The 16159-nt window shown below is 34.2% G+C and overlaps 2 protein-coding genes across 2 annotated transcripts; one reads left to right on the top strand and one right to left on the bottom strand.

Annotated features, from left to right (window-relative positions):
- Positions 1-257: 257 nt before the first annotated feature.
- On the bottom strand, positions 258-2679 carry LOC7493499 (laccase-1). The gene is made up of 5 exons (XM_002317847.3): positions 2490-2679; positions 2238-2389; positions 1918-2159; positions 1698-1826; positions 258-1621 (listed from the first exon to the last, which is right to left on the bottom strand). The coding sequence occupies exons 1-5, from the start codon at positions 2595-2597 to the stop codon at positions 513-515; spliced, it is 1740 nt and encodes a 579-aa protein (XP_002317883.1). The 5' UTR covers positions 2598-2679; the 3' UTR covers positions 258-512.
- Positions 2680-12082: 9403 nt separating this feature from the next.
- LOC7493498 (pentatricopeptide repeat-containing protein At4g02750) lies at positions 12083-15883 on the top strand. Its single transcript, XM_024582083.2, has 2 exons — positions 12083-14152; positions 14483-15883. The coding sequence occupies exons 1-2, from the start codon at positions 12644-12646 to the stop codon at positions 15287-15289; spliced, it is 2316 nt and encodes a 771-aa protein (XP_024437851.2). The 5' UTR covers positions 12083-12643; the 3' UTR covers positions 15290-15883.
- Positions 15884-16159: the final 276 nt, after the last annotated feature.

Genomic DNA, 16159 nt, shown 5'->3' with positions numbered 1-16159 from the left:
TAAACCTATAAAAAAAATGTTCAAGGCTTCAAGCCCTCAACACAGCACGGGCACACAAACCTAGTAAAACCTAAATGTGATGCTTGCCACAATGCTAAATGCAACCTCAATGCAGGCAATATTTGGTCGCTGCATAACAAGACATATGTTAGTTAATTTTATTGTCTTTTTATTGATGTTCTATATATATAGTTTTTTCCCCTGAAAGGAGAACATACATTCTTAAACAAATAGGGTAAATAAAAGAAAAAAAAATCTTGCCAAATAATCCCAAGCATTACTTTGTCTCGCCCGAAAACTACAAATTTGCACCAAAGTACTGCCAAATATCAGTACACAAAACTACACTATACTTCTCCACTTTCCTATTATAAAACATCACTACTTGCAAACCAAACCATGTAGCTATTTGTGCATCCATGGAAAGAAAATTAAAAAAAAAAAAAAAACAAATTGAGGGAAGATTCTTAAATGCAGCAAGGCGTTGACTGGTGTCTAAAGAAGATGATTAGTTAGCAGGAGGGAAGATCTTGAGGGGGCGGAAGCAACCTTTGAGATGGTTCCTGACCATTTTGGACAATAAAGCCAGCGGCAAGACCCCACGAAGTATGTTGCTCTAGGTGACAATGTATGAACCAAACTCCTGGATTATCTGCCTTGATCCTAATAGCAGCCCATCCCCCACTTGGAACTGCCACTGTATTCCTCTCTGGAGGATCAACAAGATTGTATCTCTTCGGATCCTTGGCTTTGTTGAAGTTTCCAAATCCACTCCCAACAATGAAGAAGTTGTGACCATGGACATGAATTGGATGGTTCTCCAAATTAAGAAAACTCGTGTCTTGCAGCACAATCTCTAAGTTTGTACCATAGGGCACTACTATAAGTTTTGTGCCAAATTCTGTGTTCATGTTTTGAGACAGTGGATCTCCTCCAGTATAATCGAAAGCATTTGGTGGTTTTTCTGGGAAATCAGAGGAGAAACTAGTGGTGGTTAGGTTCTTGTAATAGCTTTCTAATATTGAGATGGAAGGGCGAACAAAGGATTGGTTGTTCATTGAAGCAAAGAATTTCTTGCCCCTGAAACCTAGGCAGGTTTTTTTTGCAGGACAGTCTTGAAGGTTTAGGCTTATAGTTGTTATCACTCGCTTGTCAATTGTTTTAGGCACATCACATGGGTACTTAGGAGATGCAAGGCTTTTAATGTTGCCCGAAAATTTTGTAGCAAATGCAGTGTCTTCCATTGCTGGAAGGTTGTAAAGTTTAAGGCTACTCAGATTAGAAGGAGGTTTTCCTCTCCGGTTCCTCGCATTTTTGTACCTCAAGAAACTAATTGTGGTGGAGTTGTTGGAGGGGAAAACAGAAGTAAGATAAGGCCTTGCTGCCATCGCAAACATGCCCGTGGAGTCTGGAACTTGGTTTGCTGTCATTAAAACAGTTGTGGTTTGTCCAGGAGCAATCATAATGGATGTGGTTGTGAAGGGCTTAGTGTAGACTGCATCAACCTCCACAACTGTCAATTTGTGTTTCGCTATTGCAAAAAAAAGCTCATTAGCTAGAGCTGCATTGATGATCCTAAGCATGTAGGTCCTGCCATACTCCACCGTCTGGATAAAAGTATCTACGGAATAAAATTACAAAACCATTTCAGATCATCGTCACTTTCCATTACAGAGAGACAGTAAAGTTACAATTACCTCTGTTAGAGCAAGGATAGAGAGGTCCTGGCATTCCATTTATGGTGTAAGCGTTGGAACTATCTGGCCCTGCTCCTGTCAACATCATTATTTTTTCAACTTCATCGGGATCCCCATTCCACCATTCACCTGCATTTTGTTACACGTAAAGCATGTCAAGAATCAATAAAAATATATTTGATCACTTGTCTATGGAAGATAATGAACATTTAATTATTACCCAGAATGATAGGGATTTCAGCTTGAATCTGAGCTGAGAATGGATACGGCATGCGAGGATAGATTATTAAAGCACCATAGACAGATGCTCTTTGCCAAGCATAATGAGCATGCCATAGCAATGTGCCTCTTTGTTTAATAACAGTGAACTTGTATGTGTAAGACTGGCCTCCTCTTATGGGGCATTGGGTAATGTAAGCTGGTCCATCAGCCCATCCTGTTCTTAGCTGCCTCAGTCCATGCCTGTTACATTTCAAGAACTACATGCTTCATAGTTTCTATTTTTGCTCGTAAGCGTCAAACACAAGAATGTAAACTCACCAATGAAGAGTGGTATTATGAGCAATACGATTTTTGACTTTAATCTCAACGCGATCACCCTCGTGAACAGCTATGGTTGGGCCTGGATACTGCCCATTCACCGTTAGAAGTTGCTTGGTAGTGCATAGACGAGTTACCTTCTTCCACTCAACCTGAAAACGTACACGAAATTGAATGATTCCTATGTTCCAATAAGTCTGTACATATGGGTTTGAAAGTCCACTTAGATATGTCCATCCATGGCTAGCTTACATTAAACTGAAACCTTCTGGTTGCTTGCGAAGAACAAAATGGTAATGCCCCGGCGATTATAACCAGTGATACCAGCAAAATACCAGAATTTTTGTGCCCACCCTCCATTGCTACCTATATCAGAAGCTACTGAGAAAACAAATCTATGAATCAGAGTACAATTTATAGCTAACGAGTTACACAAACATCCATGCACCCCCGCTGTTTATAGTGGAAAGTTTACATATGCCATGATGATTCTCTGAATTATTAAAACTTTATTATATTATATATATCAACTTCAATAATTCGATATAAGGACAGATTCTTATGATGCTGGATGCAAGGGTAGGTTAGGAGTGACGACATTTCTGGTAGAGCTTAATTTGCTTTCCACCAAAAATTTGTTTGATGCGCTTGTCTTCACTAACTTAAGAAAATAAACAATAGGCTTAATTTTTCTAGAGCAAGAGTAGATCATCATCAGTTTCAGCCTTCGAACCGTCTGATAGGGCAAACCCAGCTTTATTCTTGTTGTGATTCACGTATCCACTCCCTTTGTCAAGTAGCACGCATATTGGATTCTTAGTGGGAGTCTAAAGTAAGGGCGGGTTGGTGAGAACCGAATCAAGCCAAGAGTGGGGAAGACCAGAATCTTTGGTTTACCTAGACGGCACAAATTCGTTGTAGTTTCCCCTGATTCTATCATGGGATTTGGTATCGATATTGGCTGGTCAAATTAAGCGTGGCAAGAGTGGCTAGGGAGAAGAAGAGAGTTTGATTTTATGGCAATTTTTTATGTCACCTCTTACCCGAGTAAAGTTGTTTCTTGTGGAATCCTAATGGATGTAACTTAATTAATCAGTTTTTTAATTTAATTTTTAAAAATTATTAATTTAAGTATTATAAATTTTAAAATCATTAAAATTTACAGAAAAAAATTCTTTTTTCCCCTCTCATGCATGTGGTCATCTTGGAGACGACAGGGCTGCGAGAGAACAGATTTGTTAGAGGTCAAAAGCTTCCACATTACCACGAAAGTTGGCTATGGCCTCAGTGAACTTGTTCAAGGCCATCGAAAATTAAAGGCAGAGGTGGCCATGGTCTCCATCTTCAAACTATCACCCTTAAAATCATGATTCATGATAGCATAATCCGAACTTAAGGCCTTCAGTTTTGAAGTTTCCAGGTTTCCTTTATTTTATTTGTTTTTTCAATAAATACCATATTCCGAGCTTTAGTGCTGAAATCACTACTACAAAATTGAAATATCATATCATAATAGTATTTTCCAAACAATTACCTTTATTATATAAATTTAAGGACATCATTGCATCAAGTTTAAATGCTATCTGATTCTAATTCTAATAGATCTAATAAATATCTGTAGTCTGTACATCATAATTCACTATTACTAGCCGTTTGTTTGAAAAAGAAGTGAATTAATGGAGGAAAGATGGGGAACGACATCTTAACCTTTTACAGCAAAAATTTTCAAGAAGAAGAAGAGGAACAGAGTATTGTATAACACTGGCAAAATATTTTGTTGCTCTTTGAACACCATTCTTTTGGAAAAATATATACCGATAGAATCACATAAGGTAAAATATTGTTAGAAAATATATTGTTAGTAATTTATATATTATAAGTGATTTTTTCAATAATATAATCACTAATAAATTTACAGATAAAAAACAACTCCGAATAAAAAAAATATTTGACATCCATTCTACTAGTGATTTCATTGGTTATTATGGCATAATAAATTGTTGGTAATTTTATCGATGATCATATGCATATTATTGACAGAATTAAACCACCGGAGATTCACATCTAATAGTGGCAAGTACTATAATTTTTTTCAAACTTTCTAGAATTTTCTAAGGGACTTAGTTTGTTGGTAATTTCATCTATAAATGTGAGTGGCAAAGTCCTGTATTTTTTTTAAAACTCTTTGGTACTTTTCGAGGGGCTTATTATATTGGTCATTCCATATATGATTCAAAGTCCGTCAGTAATTCTATCATTATTGTATTTAATGTTGTTTTAAAAATAAAATAAAATAAACAAAACAAGGAAAAATTAAAAAATAATACAACTAAAATAAAAAACCAAAATTTTATTATTAATTTTAAAAATATTATTGAATACAATTTATCTAGTAGACAACAGGTGGGGAAGGAGGAGGAGGAGGCGAAGATGAATCTTTGTCCAAACCAGGAGGGCGATAAGGTAGACCACATGAACCAATAAGGATCGAAAACAACTGCTCAAGAAAATTAACTTTATCCCTCAAATTGACCATCTCGAATTTAAGTTGGGTCGTCTCAACACTAAACTAGGTCATCTAAGCTTCAACTTGTTCTCGTATAATTACTTGGGCGACCAAAGATTACTAGCTCAAACCTGATTGCAAGGAACCAACAATCAATATAATATGGCTTGTCTGTTTATCCTCAGTTGTAGTGTTAGAGATACCATAAACCAGATTTTTATCAGGTCCACTAGACGATCTACCCTTCAAGCACAAATCTGGATCGAGTTTTGAATAGGTCGAAGGATTGTCCTTATATCTCTCCTACAACAGGGTGTTATATGTTTTCTAAAAAAATGTCATCAAATTTATAATAATTAAAGAAAAAAATTGTTGAAATCTAACTTATCACGAACTTTTGAGTTTGGTTGTCCACGAGCTGCTACACCATTTATCATTAGTGACACTAATGCCACTAGCTCCTCTCAGGGCAACTAGTCATATTAATCTTTCCATGACATATACATTTCAACAAATACTCATTAGTTACATTTATAACAAATTCACTTTGTTGATCAAAATCTACATTTTATACATAAATGCACAATTTCATTTCCATGTATCAACTATCGGGTTTCACCCTTTATCATTAGTGACACTGATGCCACTAGCTCCTCTCAAGGCAACTAGTCAAATTAATCTTTCTATGACATATACATTTCAACAAATACTTATTAGTTACATACATAACCAATTCACTTTATTGATCAAAATCTACATTTTATACATAAATGCACAATTTCATTTCCATGTATCAACTATCGGGTTTCACCCTTAAATGAACCATCAATAACCAGGTAAGTTAGTTGCACCGACACCACTAGCTTTACTCAGGGCAACTACTAAAATCAACCATTTCTTGGTATTAACATTATATAAATGAAACACATTTATAGAATTTTATAGTTTATAATGCTTAAGAAATTCTCTAAGTAGGAAAAGGCGTATGGCATTTACTTGAAGTTTGTGTACGTGTTGTTCCTTTTTGTTGCCATTCAGTCTCCATGACCTCCCTTGTACCATCAGGAATTCAATTATCATCAATAATACAACCGATATCACAACTTCATTTCAATTCTCGTTTAACTATTACTTTCAAGTTAATAGTAAGAAAAATCCTTAAAATATTATATCCTTATAAATTTTCATGTTTATATTTATTTTTATAAATTCAGATGTTAAAACCCTCTCTCAACAGCAATTCCAAGAAAAGATTAGAATAGTCTAATTCTAGTAGATTCAGCCTAACCAACCTAGAATATTATCTAGTGTTTTAATCATAACTAAAGTTTTAAAACTTAGTTTTAGGCATGATTTGTCTCTATGGAAAGCTAAGACATAGAGTTATAACTTTCATGATGAAAGGAACACCCAGTTTTTCCATTTACATACCTAAAATCACCCATTACAGTAATATAAAAAATTTGTCCAGTATTATATCGATTTGAACCTTTATATATGGAGTTATATAGCTCCAAATTAATTAAGATCAATTTCATTTGAAAGTTAACATCCATATATATAATTTTTGTAAAGAAACCAAATGCCATCATATTAAAGTTTAAAATCACCAATCACAATAGCATTCAAAATCTATCTAGAGTTATGTTTGTTTAGACTTTTACTTAGTTTTTATCTTATGTATGGAGTTATATAATTCCAAATTAAACAAGCCTAGGTCTATTTGAAAGCTAACATTCATATCTACAACTTTCTTGAAGAAATCAACTATAAATTCTATTGTTTTCAAGCTCTCGATTCAACTTTACACAACATATTCACCTTTCCTAACAAATAAAGGTATTGATTAAAAATCAAGTTCTTTCGTCTTGATTTTTTTTTCTTTGAAACCAATATCATTCATACATATCATAAAATATTTCATTAACACCATAATTCCTCCATTTGTTTGTTCTGGATAAAATGGACATTATGGTCATCCTAGGTTGCTTTTCACTTTTCTTTCTCATATATCAATTTAACTCATCACAATTAAGTTCAAGAACACACTTTTAATATAATTAAACATAATTTTTCTATCAGGTTTATCTATCTGATCTTGATCCTCTCATTCCATCATTGGCCGAAACCCTCATTAAAAAAGAACATTGATTTTTCTTCAATTTTTATGTTAATTTCACAATACACATTAATTATTCAAGCTCAAGAACAATTAATTCAATTAAAATAATTATTTCAAATAATCCATAACTCAAACCCTAACTTTACATGATACCAACATTCATACCTAAGCTCTAAAACATTATAAAACCTTGATCAATCATGGTAATAGAGTTCCTTACCTCTTGTTAGCAATAAATCAATGAGTATTTTGCAAGGAAAACTTAAGTCATTTTCTTCCTCTTTCCTCTTTCTCTCTCTAGCTCTTAAACTCTTATTTTTCAAGTTCTAAAAACCCTTGAAAAGGCTTGAATCCTTCCTTTAATTCCTTTGAAAATCTTTTTTTAATCACTTAAATGTAACTCTCTCAAGGTATTTCTCTCAAAATTTTCAAAAAAAAAAAAAGAAGTGAAACTTCTTTGGTGCAAGAAGTTCCAACTGTTCTAGCCTATTTAAAGAGGTGATTTGCCTCTATTTATAATTTTTCCACTCATTTAAGCTTTCATGTGTTGTTTGAGTAAACTACTTGGATGTTGACCTAAGTTAAGAAGACTTTTTGAAATCCTACTAAAATTAAATTCCAACCCAAGGTAGTTTAACATGTCATACAACTTTATTCAAAATTTTAACTTGATGTGATAGTTGGATTGAAAGTTATGCACGATAACGTAAAATTGGTTGGTTGTGATTTTTCATCAAAAATCTAATTTTTCTTGTTCAATCCTTACGTAAATCATATCAATTATTCCTCTAAACCCTGATAATTTTATTATTTTAGATATATTTATTTTATATTTTTTTTCATTTTTATTCTTTATCGGGCTTATTACCGTTTCACAATAGCATTACCGATTTTTAACTAGTGCTTGCACTTTCACTCTTGCCTTCTTATTATACTATCCTTTCTTATAGTTTATTATTTATTATATCACTAATTATTTGGGATAATTTTCTCATTTTTCTTATTCTTTTATCAATTAAAACTCATTATTGGTTTTGTCGTCATTATGAATTAAATATTAAATTTATAATACATGTAGGAACCCCATCCATAATCTTGTATGTAATCATGGAGACCATTATCTCCATTTCACATCATATTCTCTATTATTTATATCACTTACTCATTTTTCTTTTTATTTTGAGTTTCTATTACTCGCAGGTTATTTATACATTTGGTTCTATTTTTACGCGGGGTTTACAAGTTTAAAATCAATAAAATTGATAAATATGCTTATGTGAAAAACAAATATAAATGTTATGTCACTATATGTGTGGATGACAAGCTAATCTTGAGTAGCAATATATATATGATAAAGTCTACCAAAAAGACTTTAACTAATAAGTTTGACATGAAAGACTTGGGTGTTGTAAATGTCACGTTAAAAATTAAAATTTCTATAATATTTTATGGATTGATATTTTCTCTCAATCTCATTATATTAAAAAAAAAATTGGATAATTTTTTTAAAAATGACAATAACATTTTCAAGATATTAATAGACATAAGTGTGCATATGTCCAAAAATAAAGGTGAGTGAATATATCAATTAGAATATTCTTGAATAATTAAAAACTTAATGTATTTAATGAAATAACGCAGCTAGCAAGCATAAGACCTTTGACTATGAGCTACATCATATTGGAAGCCCAACGATACTAGATGGTGATGCTTATAGTGATGTGAATTGGATTTTAGATATCAAAGGCTTGAAATCCACTTGTGGACATGTCTTCACTCTCAATTGAGCAATTATGTATTGAAAATCCTCTAAGCAAACATGCATCGTATGGTTTATAATGAAATAAGAGCTTATTACTCTCAATCAAACTAGAGAGGAAGTCGAGTCACTTTACAATTTCTTAGATAATTGGAAGATCACAAAGTTGTGTATATAACGATAAGTCTAGACATATACATCATAAACATGAAATAATTAAACACTTGCTCTTGTATGGAATCATTTCCATTGACTTAATGAAAATATTATAGATCCTCTTACTAAAGGCTTAATAAAAGAGCTTATGAATATTTCCATTACGAGGAATAGACTTACTTCTTTTAAAGATGAAAGAGTGTCATGATAGTAACCCTACCTAGCTGGCTTAAGATCCTAATATTTAGATTCAAAGGGAAAACTAAGTCACATGACACTCTTGTTAACACCCAAAAAATATTATTCGAATTCTTTCTATTCCTATGATAAAAAAGAAAGTTATCTAGCTACAACGTGACAAGGACAATTTGTGCTCTTAATGATTCTCATATCATGGTTAACCAAATGGAGTATCGCAAAATACTCTTAATAAAATATCATTTATATAAATGGGAAATGTGGTTATTTTTTTTAGAATTTAAAAAATAAGACTAAATTCTCTAAACCACCTATAAAACTAAAAATGGTTTAGAGCCAAAATGAACACAATCATGTGAACTAAAGAAAAATCTAGGAAGAGAAGTATGTGAGTGTCTTGATTAATGTCAAAAACTGAATAATTCAATACACCGTGTTTATTATTTAGTTGAGTAAATCTGATAGTACTTCACGAGGAAAGATTTAAAGTAAAAAATTATCTATTTTGATATAGTGATCCTCCACATCATTTTAAGGGATATCATTCTTAAAAGTTGGAAAAAGAAATAGAAAAATGAAAAACAAAGAGAAAATCCATGCTCTCTCTCTACCGTGTTTGCTTCTGTGCTTTTCTTTCTCTGGTTTTAGGTTTCGTTGTTGCAGAGAGAAAATTCGAGTAAGTTTTCTAGTTCATAGTTCATATGCCTTGATTGGATGTGCATCCTTTTAAGGTATTGTTATTGAAATTCTAGTAGGCAAGTTGCAATGAGACCTTTTGTATCTATTGACAAATAATTTATCCTTAAACACAAAGATATCATCCTTAATAATTAAATAATTTCCTTTGTTGGTTTCGATATGAAGATTTATAATCTACAAGGATTTTATATATTTGTACTTATTTCTTGTTTAATATTTTGTTCATAAATTTTTTATTATCTTGTAAATGTATTTAATTATTTTCACTAAACAATTTATTCCCCAACAAGTAGAGAGTTTTTCAGAGTGAAAATAAGAATCAATGGTACAAATAATGTTTCAGGGGGCAGTAGAAAATCATTTTGAGAGGAATTAAAGTTGGAATAAACTTGGAGTATACTAGGTGGTCCATGTATATCTTTCCAAAAACAAGCATCCAAGTGACAAGAACTGTGTTCCACTGTTACTGTCTTGAACTTAATTTAAGGTAATCAAAGGGAAGGAAAGATTCCACCGGCAACATCAATTTTACAGTTCTGTTCATTTTAATGATATTTTTCCTCCTAACAGCGACTTTGGAGACTACTCTGTGGTGCTCCGATGATATTTTAGGCTCTTATACTCATCGCTGATTTGCTGTGATCTAACTGTCGATGTGGCTGATTTTTGTCTGCATGGATTATTACTATAGACTAATTACGCCTAGGGGCCATGCTAGTTACGTTGTGTTTTTGCCTTCTTTCTTCCTGGGCGTTGATCACAAAGGAGGACTTAAGCATGGGGGCCATTTCCTTTTCTCCTTGATTATTTTGTATTATTCATTTCTTTTTCTATTTTTAAAATAAAAAATAAAATGATTTGAAAAAAACATGAAATATGCTAAAAAGATCGAGTAACAAATAGATCTAAAAACATAGGAATTAATTAATTATTTTGAAACTAGAGAGACTATTCTATTCATTTAATTTGTAAAACTATATAGGATGTTTTATAATACGCTATTTTGTTTTTATTTTCATTTTTTGAAAATAAAAAGTCACCTTTCTTTTGTTTTTACATGTACACTTATAATTATCAAATATTACTTGGAGTTTGACCTAATAGTAAACTTGGATTATTAAATCATTGGATCAACTTTGTAATTTTTAAATTGATTTTTTTTAATAAAAACCTAAACACAATGTTATTTAATTTTTTTTTATATCTCATAATTGTCTGAAACAAATTTTACTAGATTACTTCATCTTCATCATATTGATAAATATGTCCTGCTAAAATATTTATTTGGTTTAATTTCAAATTTAATCAAGGTTAGATATTGATCAAGTCATGGAGATCATTAAATTTTCATGTTAACCTTTTAGAGGGGACAAGATTTGAGAGCTATGGATATACTTTATCCTCCTTTAGTACTTAAGGGTTAGAATATATTTTACATTACGGTAGCTTTTATAGTTGCTGTTTAAAAAAAATAAATTTTTAAAAAATATTTATAATTGTTATTAGTTGGATTAAAATATATGTTTAGTTAAAATTAGAGTTGAAATTGCATTTAAAAGATGTATGATTAAATTTGTTGTTAAAAATGTTGTTGATAATAAAATAATTAAAAAAAAACATTTATTTTATAATGTTAAATTATATAAGTATATGATTATTAATACATAAAAATTATAGCAAAATAATATCAAGATCCTTGTGGACCATGGACTAATTTTTTATAGTAATCTAAAAACACAAATAAATACATAGTAAGAATAAAAAAAATATGTATATGTATACATAGTTTTAAAATCGGCCCGGTCCGGCGGGTCGATCCTGGACCCGGCTGATCCGGGGCTGGAACCGAGCCGGGTTGAAGAAAAAAAAGGGGAAGAAAAAACTCGGTGTGACCCGGCAAGACCTGGTTACAACCCGTTGACTTTTGTTTTTTTACTACTAAAATGACGTCGTTTTAATTTTTTTTTTTAAGAATTGACCTGGTGACCTGGTCAAAGCTCGGAACCTGGGCATTGGACCGGGCCGAGTCTAAAAACTATATATATATATATATGAAAAAACTAATACTGGGATTTGACCCGAACTTGACTCGGATCATACCGGGTCAGCAAATAGGTACTTTGGTTCTGTATTGCAAGGAGCTTGAGGAGGGGAGGAAAAACTGGCTGCAGTATAAAAAGGAAGCAACATGGAAGCATAAAAGAGTCAAAACACAGAAATAAAAACAAAAGGTTAATAAAGTCATGATTTTATTTCAGAAACAGGTTAAGTGGGGTTGTCTTCTGGAACGCTGGACAAAATAATAAAAAGCAATAATTTTTAGTTTTTTAAAAAAAATCGCAGCCTCAACTACAAAACCAAACAATAATCCAATCCAAAATTGGGCGGCTTGTCGTCTAGATCCGTGGTATCTCAAATTTGGTCTCATTCAACCCTTGGACTCGTTCCTGACATGGTCCTCCAGCATTCCAGACCTAGTCCGTCGACGCCATATATCCAAGTCCGGGTCCAATTTTGGGTGCAACGAACCCAACCTCGACTCGAACCCTATAACATCTTGGGCTTGACCTGACCCTCGGGTGTCTTGTATCTAGTTCCGATTTCACTTCCGAGCTACAGTTACGCCATCCGAACCAGACTTGGCCCTAGGCACCCTAATCCCGAACTTTGATTCCGGGGGCGTGGTCCCACCGTGGCTACCGGACGTCTTAGATACAGTCCTACCCCCACCATCGGATGTCTCAAAAAATCAAAACAAACAAGTTTCGAGTTTGAAAAACTAAAAACAGAAAACGTCTCAACTCTCTCATCCGCCGCGCTCTCCGCCAACACGACCCTCTGGTTTAGAATTGGAGATCGCTGGTTCAATAGCCAATAGGTTATCCGTTGAACACAAAAGTCTACAAAACCGTAAACAAAATCACCTGAGCCAACTGCACCACACCAAGACAAAAACAACAGAAGCAATGGGCGGGAATTACCGTTTGAGACAGTTACACAGTAGCTGCCCCATTCCGACCATCAATTTCCAATCAGCAAAACCCAAAAACTCATACCCTTCAAAGAAAACATCAACGTCCCAAAACAACAAAAAAAAGCAAAACTTCAGCACCACAGACTCTGACATTGTAAAATGGAACATTGCCATAACCACCCACATGCGAAATGGCCTATGCGAATCCGCTCTTCGAGTGTTTAATTCCATGTCTCGAAGAAGCTCGGTATCGTACAATGCAATGATTTCTGGGTACTTACGGAATCACAAGTTTGATCTTGCGAGGGACTTGTTTGATAAAATGCCTGAGAGAGATTTGTTTTCTTGGAATGTGATGTTAACTGGGTATGTCAGGAATAGAGATCTTAAAACTGCGCGTGCTTTGTTTGAGAGGATGCCGGAAAGGGATATTGTTTCTTGGAATGCCATGTTATCTGGGTATGCGCAGAATGGGTTTGTTGACGAGGCAAGAGAGATTTTTGATAAGATGCCGCTTAAGAATGGGATTTCGTGGAATGGGTTGCTTGCAGCATATGTGCAGAATGGGAGGATAGAGGATGCAAAGAGGTTGTTTGAGTCGAAGATGGATTGGACGCTTGTTTCTTGGAATTGTTTGATGGGTGGGTTTGTGAGGAAGAGGAGGTTACTGGATGCTAGGAGTGTTTTTGATAGGATGCCTGTGAGAGATGAGATTTCGTGGAATACTATTATTAGTGGTTATGCACAGAATGGAGAGATGGAAGAGGCACGAAGATTGTTTGAGGAGTCTCCAATTCAGGATGTGTTTACATGGACAGCTATGGTTTCTGGATATGTGCAAAATGGGAAGCTGGATGAAGCAAGAAGTATTTTTGATAGGATGCCTGAGAAGAACTCAGTTTCTTGGAATGCAATGATTGCAGGGTATGTGCAATGTAAACGAATGGACATGGCAAGAGAATTGTTTGAGGAAATGCCTTCTAGGGATGCTAGTTCTTGGAATACGATGATTACTGGATATGCTCAGAGTGGATATATTGCTCATGCCAGGAACTTGTTTGATAACATGCCCCAACGTGATTCTATTTCCTGGTCAGCTATGATTGCTGGCTACTCTCAAAACGGTTGTAGTGAAGAGGCTTTACATTTTTTTGTAGAAATGCAAAGAGATTGTGAAAGGTTGAATAGATCATCATTTACCTGTGCTTTGAGCACATGTTCCAACATTGCAGCTTTGGAATTGGGGAGGCAGTTGCATTGTCGGCTGGTCAAGGCTGGGTACCAGACTGGGTGGTACGTGGGGAATGCTCTTCTGGCGATGTATTGTAAGTGTGGAAGTATAGATGAAGCACGAGATGCATTCCAAGAAATACTAGAAAAGGATGTGGTGTCTTGGAACACAATGATTCATGGTTATGCAAGGCATGGTTTTGGGGAAGAGGCTCTGACAGTTTTTGAGTTAATGAAGACTACAGGAATCAGGCCAGATGATGCCACTATGGTATGGTTTGACTTATTATTCTGACATGTCTAACTAATTTTTAGGCTAAAGCACCAAATCCTCTACAAGCATTTTGAACCCTGTAGTACAATTAATTGTTCTTGTAACATGTACATTTGTTATGCAATTTTGGGAGAGAACCATTTGCTGCACTTAAAAAACCAGTTAAGTTACCACCTAAATTTCATTATGGTATGAGAAAATATTGTATTTAATTATATGAAGATTTCTAGAGCTGATATCCTAAAACCAAGTCATCTCACTTCATGATCGCATCTTTTCTCTGTTAAACAGTGTTGAATATCTTTTTCTCTTCTATCCGTGTTTCAGGTTTCTGTATTGGCTGCTTGTAGTCATGCTGGCTTGGTAGACCAGGGCAGTGAATATTTCTACTCGATGAATCGTGATTATGGTATAACTGCAAAATTAGTGCACTATACCTGTATGGTTGATCTTCTAGGTCGAGCAGGGCAACTAGAAGAGGCCCAGAATTTGATGAAAAACATGCCTTTTGAACCAGATGCTGCAACCTGGGGTGCTTTGCTTGGTGCAAGCAGAATTCATGGCAATACAGAATTGGGTGAAAAGGCTGCTCAGATCATCTTTGAAATGGAGCCTCATAATTCAGGAATGTATATACTTCTCTCAAAATTATATGCAGCTTCAGGAAGATGGTCTGATGCTGGTAAGATGAGATTAGAAATGAGGAATAAAGGTGTGAAGAAGGTACCTGGGTACAGTTGGCTTGAAGTTCAAAATAAAATTCACACATTTAAAGTTGGGGACACTTCCCACCCGCATACAGATAAGATATATACCTTTTTAGAAGAGATGGATTTGAAACTGAAGCAGGAGGGATATATCTCCTCTACAAATTTGGTCTTTCATGATGTGGAAGAGGAAGAGAAGGTGCATATGCTCAAGTATCACAGTGAGAAATTAGCTGTGGCATATGGCATTCTGTACATTCCTGCTGGGAGACCGATCCGTGTGATAAAAAACTTGCGGGTGTGTGAAGATTGTCATAATGCCATTAAGTACATATCAAAGATTGTGGGAAGATTGATCATCCTAAGGGATAACCATCGCTTTCACTACTTTGAGGGAGGATCATGTTCCTGTAGAGATTTTTGGTGATCTAGCAAAACTAATGATTTTTGACGTTTATAGAGATGCAGATATACTCGGTATGTGTCAAATTCTTACATGTTGACTTTTCCTGTATCTGAATAATTGAATTTGTTGACTCTTGTAAGAAAAATATAGAGGTCCGCACCTGCTGCTGTGTGAAAAGAGGACTGTTAAAGGTATCCAGAAATGGGATTACTTTTGATTTTTTGAGAAAAGATATCTTGGATTCCTTGAAAAATTTAGAAAATGGTAACAGAGTTCCAGTATTTTCGAACAAGTTTCTTGTTGATTGGTAGTGGGAGGTTGTGTGTTTAGTATAGCTTCTTCATGAAATGTAACAAGAGTTTCTCGCTTCTAAGAGATCATAAACCTCAGGGACCTTGTACAGTACAGTACTTACCATGATCCGGAATTCTCTAGTTTTGCCCATTGATAGGCAGGACAAGGTGGCCATCCAGAGTCCTGAGGAGGAGCTGGGAATGATGAGAATTATCTTGCAGCATATAGGATCCATTATATTTGCTGATTGGACTAATTAAGAGTATCAAAATAACATTCAATGGACTGATATTCAATGGACTGATTTAAGATATTTTTGTCGAGCAAGTTTCAGGAATTACCTCTAAGGTGGCATCGATTAAGTTATCGATTAAGTTTGAAGGAGGATCAAGCCTTGATGAATGTAATCCAAGTAAGAGATAATGTTGCTTAACATGTACTAAAACTTGGCTATACAATTTTATATTAATGATCATAACTTTAAACACAATCATTAAATTGGACTAATACAATTATTAGATTGGACCAATTACAAGTGCAAGAGTCAAGAAAATTAAAAGGGCATTCAATTGGTTAATTTGAGATGTTTCGGTTGAG

The sequence above is a fragment of the Populus trichocarpa genome, chromosome 12, assembly GCF_000002775.5.
Source record: "Populus trichocarpa isolate Nisqually-1 chromosome 12, P.trichocarpa_v4.1, whole genome shotgun sequence".
Taxonomy (NCBI): domain Eukaryota; kingdom Viridiplantae; phylum Streptophyta; class Magnoliopsida; order Malpighiales; family Salicaceae; genus Populus; species Populus trichocarpa.
The sequence above is the reverse complement of the archived record's forward strand: the minus strand, read 5'-3'. Positions and strand labels throughout refer to the sequence as shown.

What these genes read in the sequence shown, in the direction of transcription:
- LOC7493499 (XM_002317847.3), bottom strand. Translation starts at nt 2,597, where the DNA reads ATGGAGGGTGGGCACAAAAATTCTGGTATTTTGCTGGTATCACTGGTT. An exon ending in CATAATACCACTCTTCATTG is followed by an intron (nt 2,160 to 2,237) that starts GTGAGTTTACAT and finishes GAAATGTAACAG; the next exon opens with GCATGGACTGAGGCAGCTAA. An exon ending in CTATCCTTGCTCTAACAGAG is followed by an intron (nt 1,622 to 1,697) that starts GTAATTGTAACT and finishes TTTATTCCGTAG; the next exon opens with ATACTTTTATCCAGACGGTG.
- LOC7493498 (XM_024582083.2), top strand. Translation starts at nt 12,644, where the DNA reads ATGGGCGGGAATTACCGTTTGAGACAGTTACACAGTAGCTGCCCCATT. An exon ending in GGCCAGATGATGCCACTATG is followed by an intron (nt 14,153 to 14,482) that starts GTATGGTTTGAC and finishes TCCGTGTTTCAG; the next exon opens with GTTTCTGTATTGGCTGCTTG.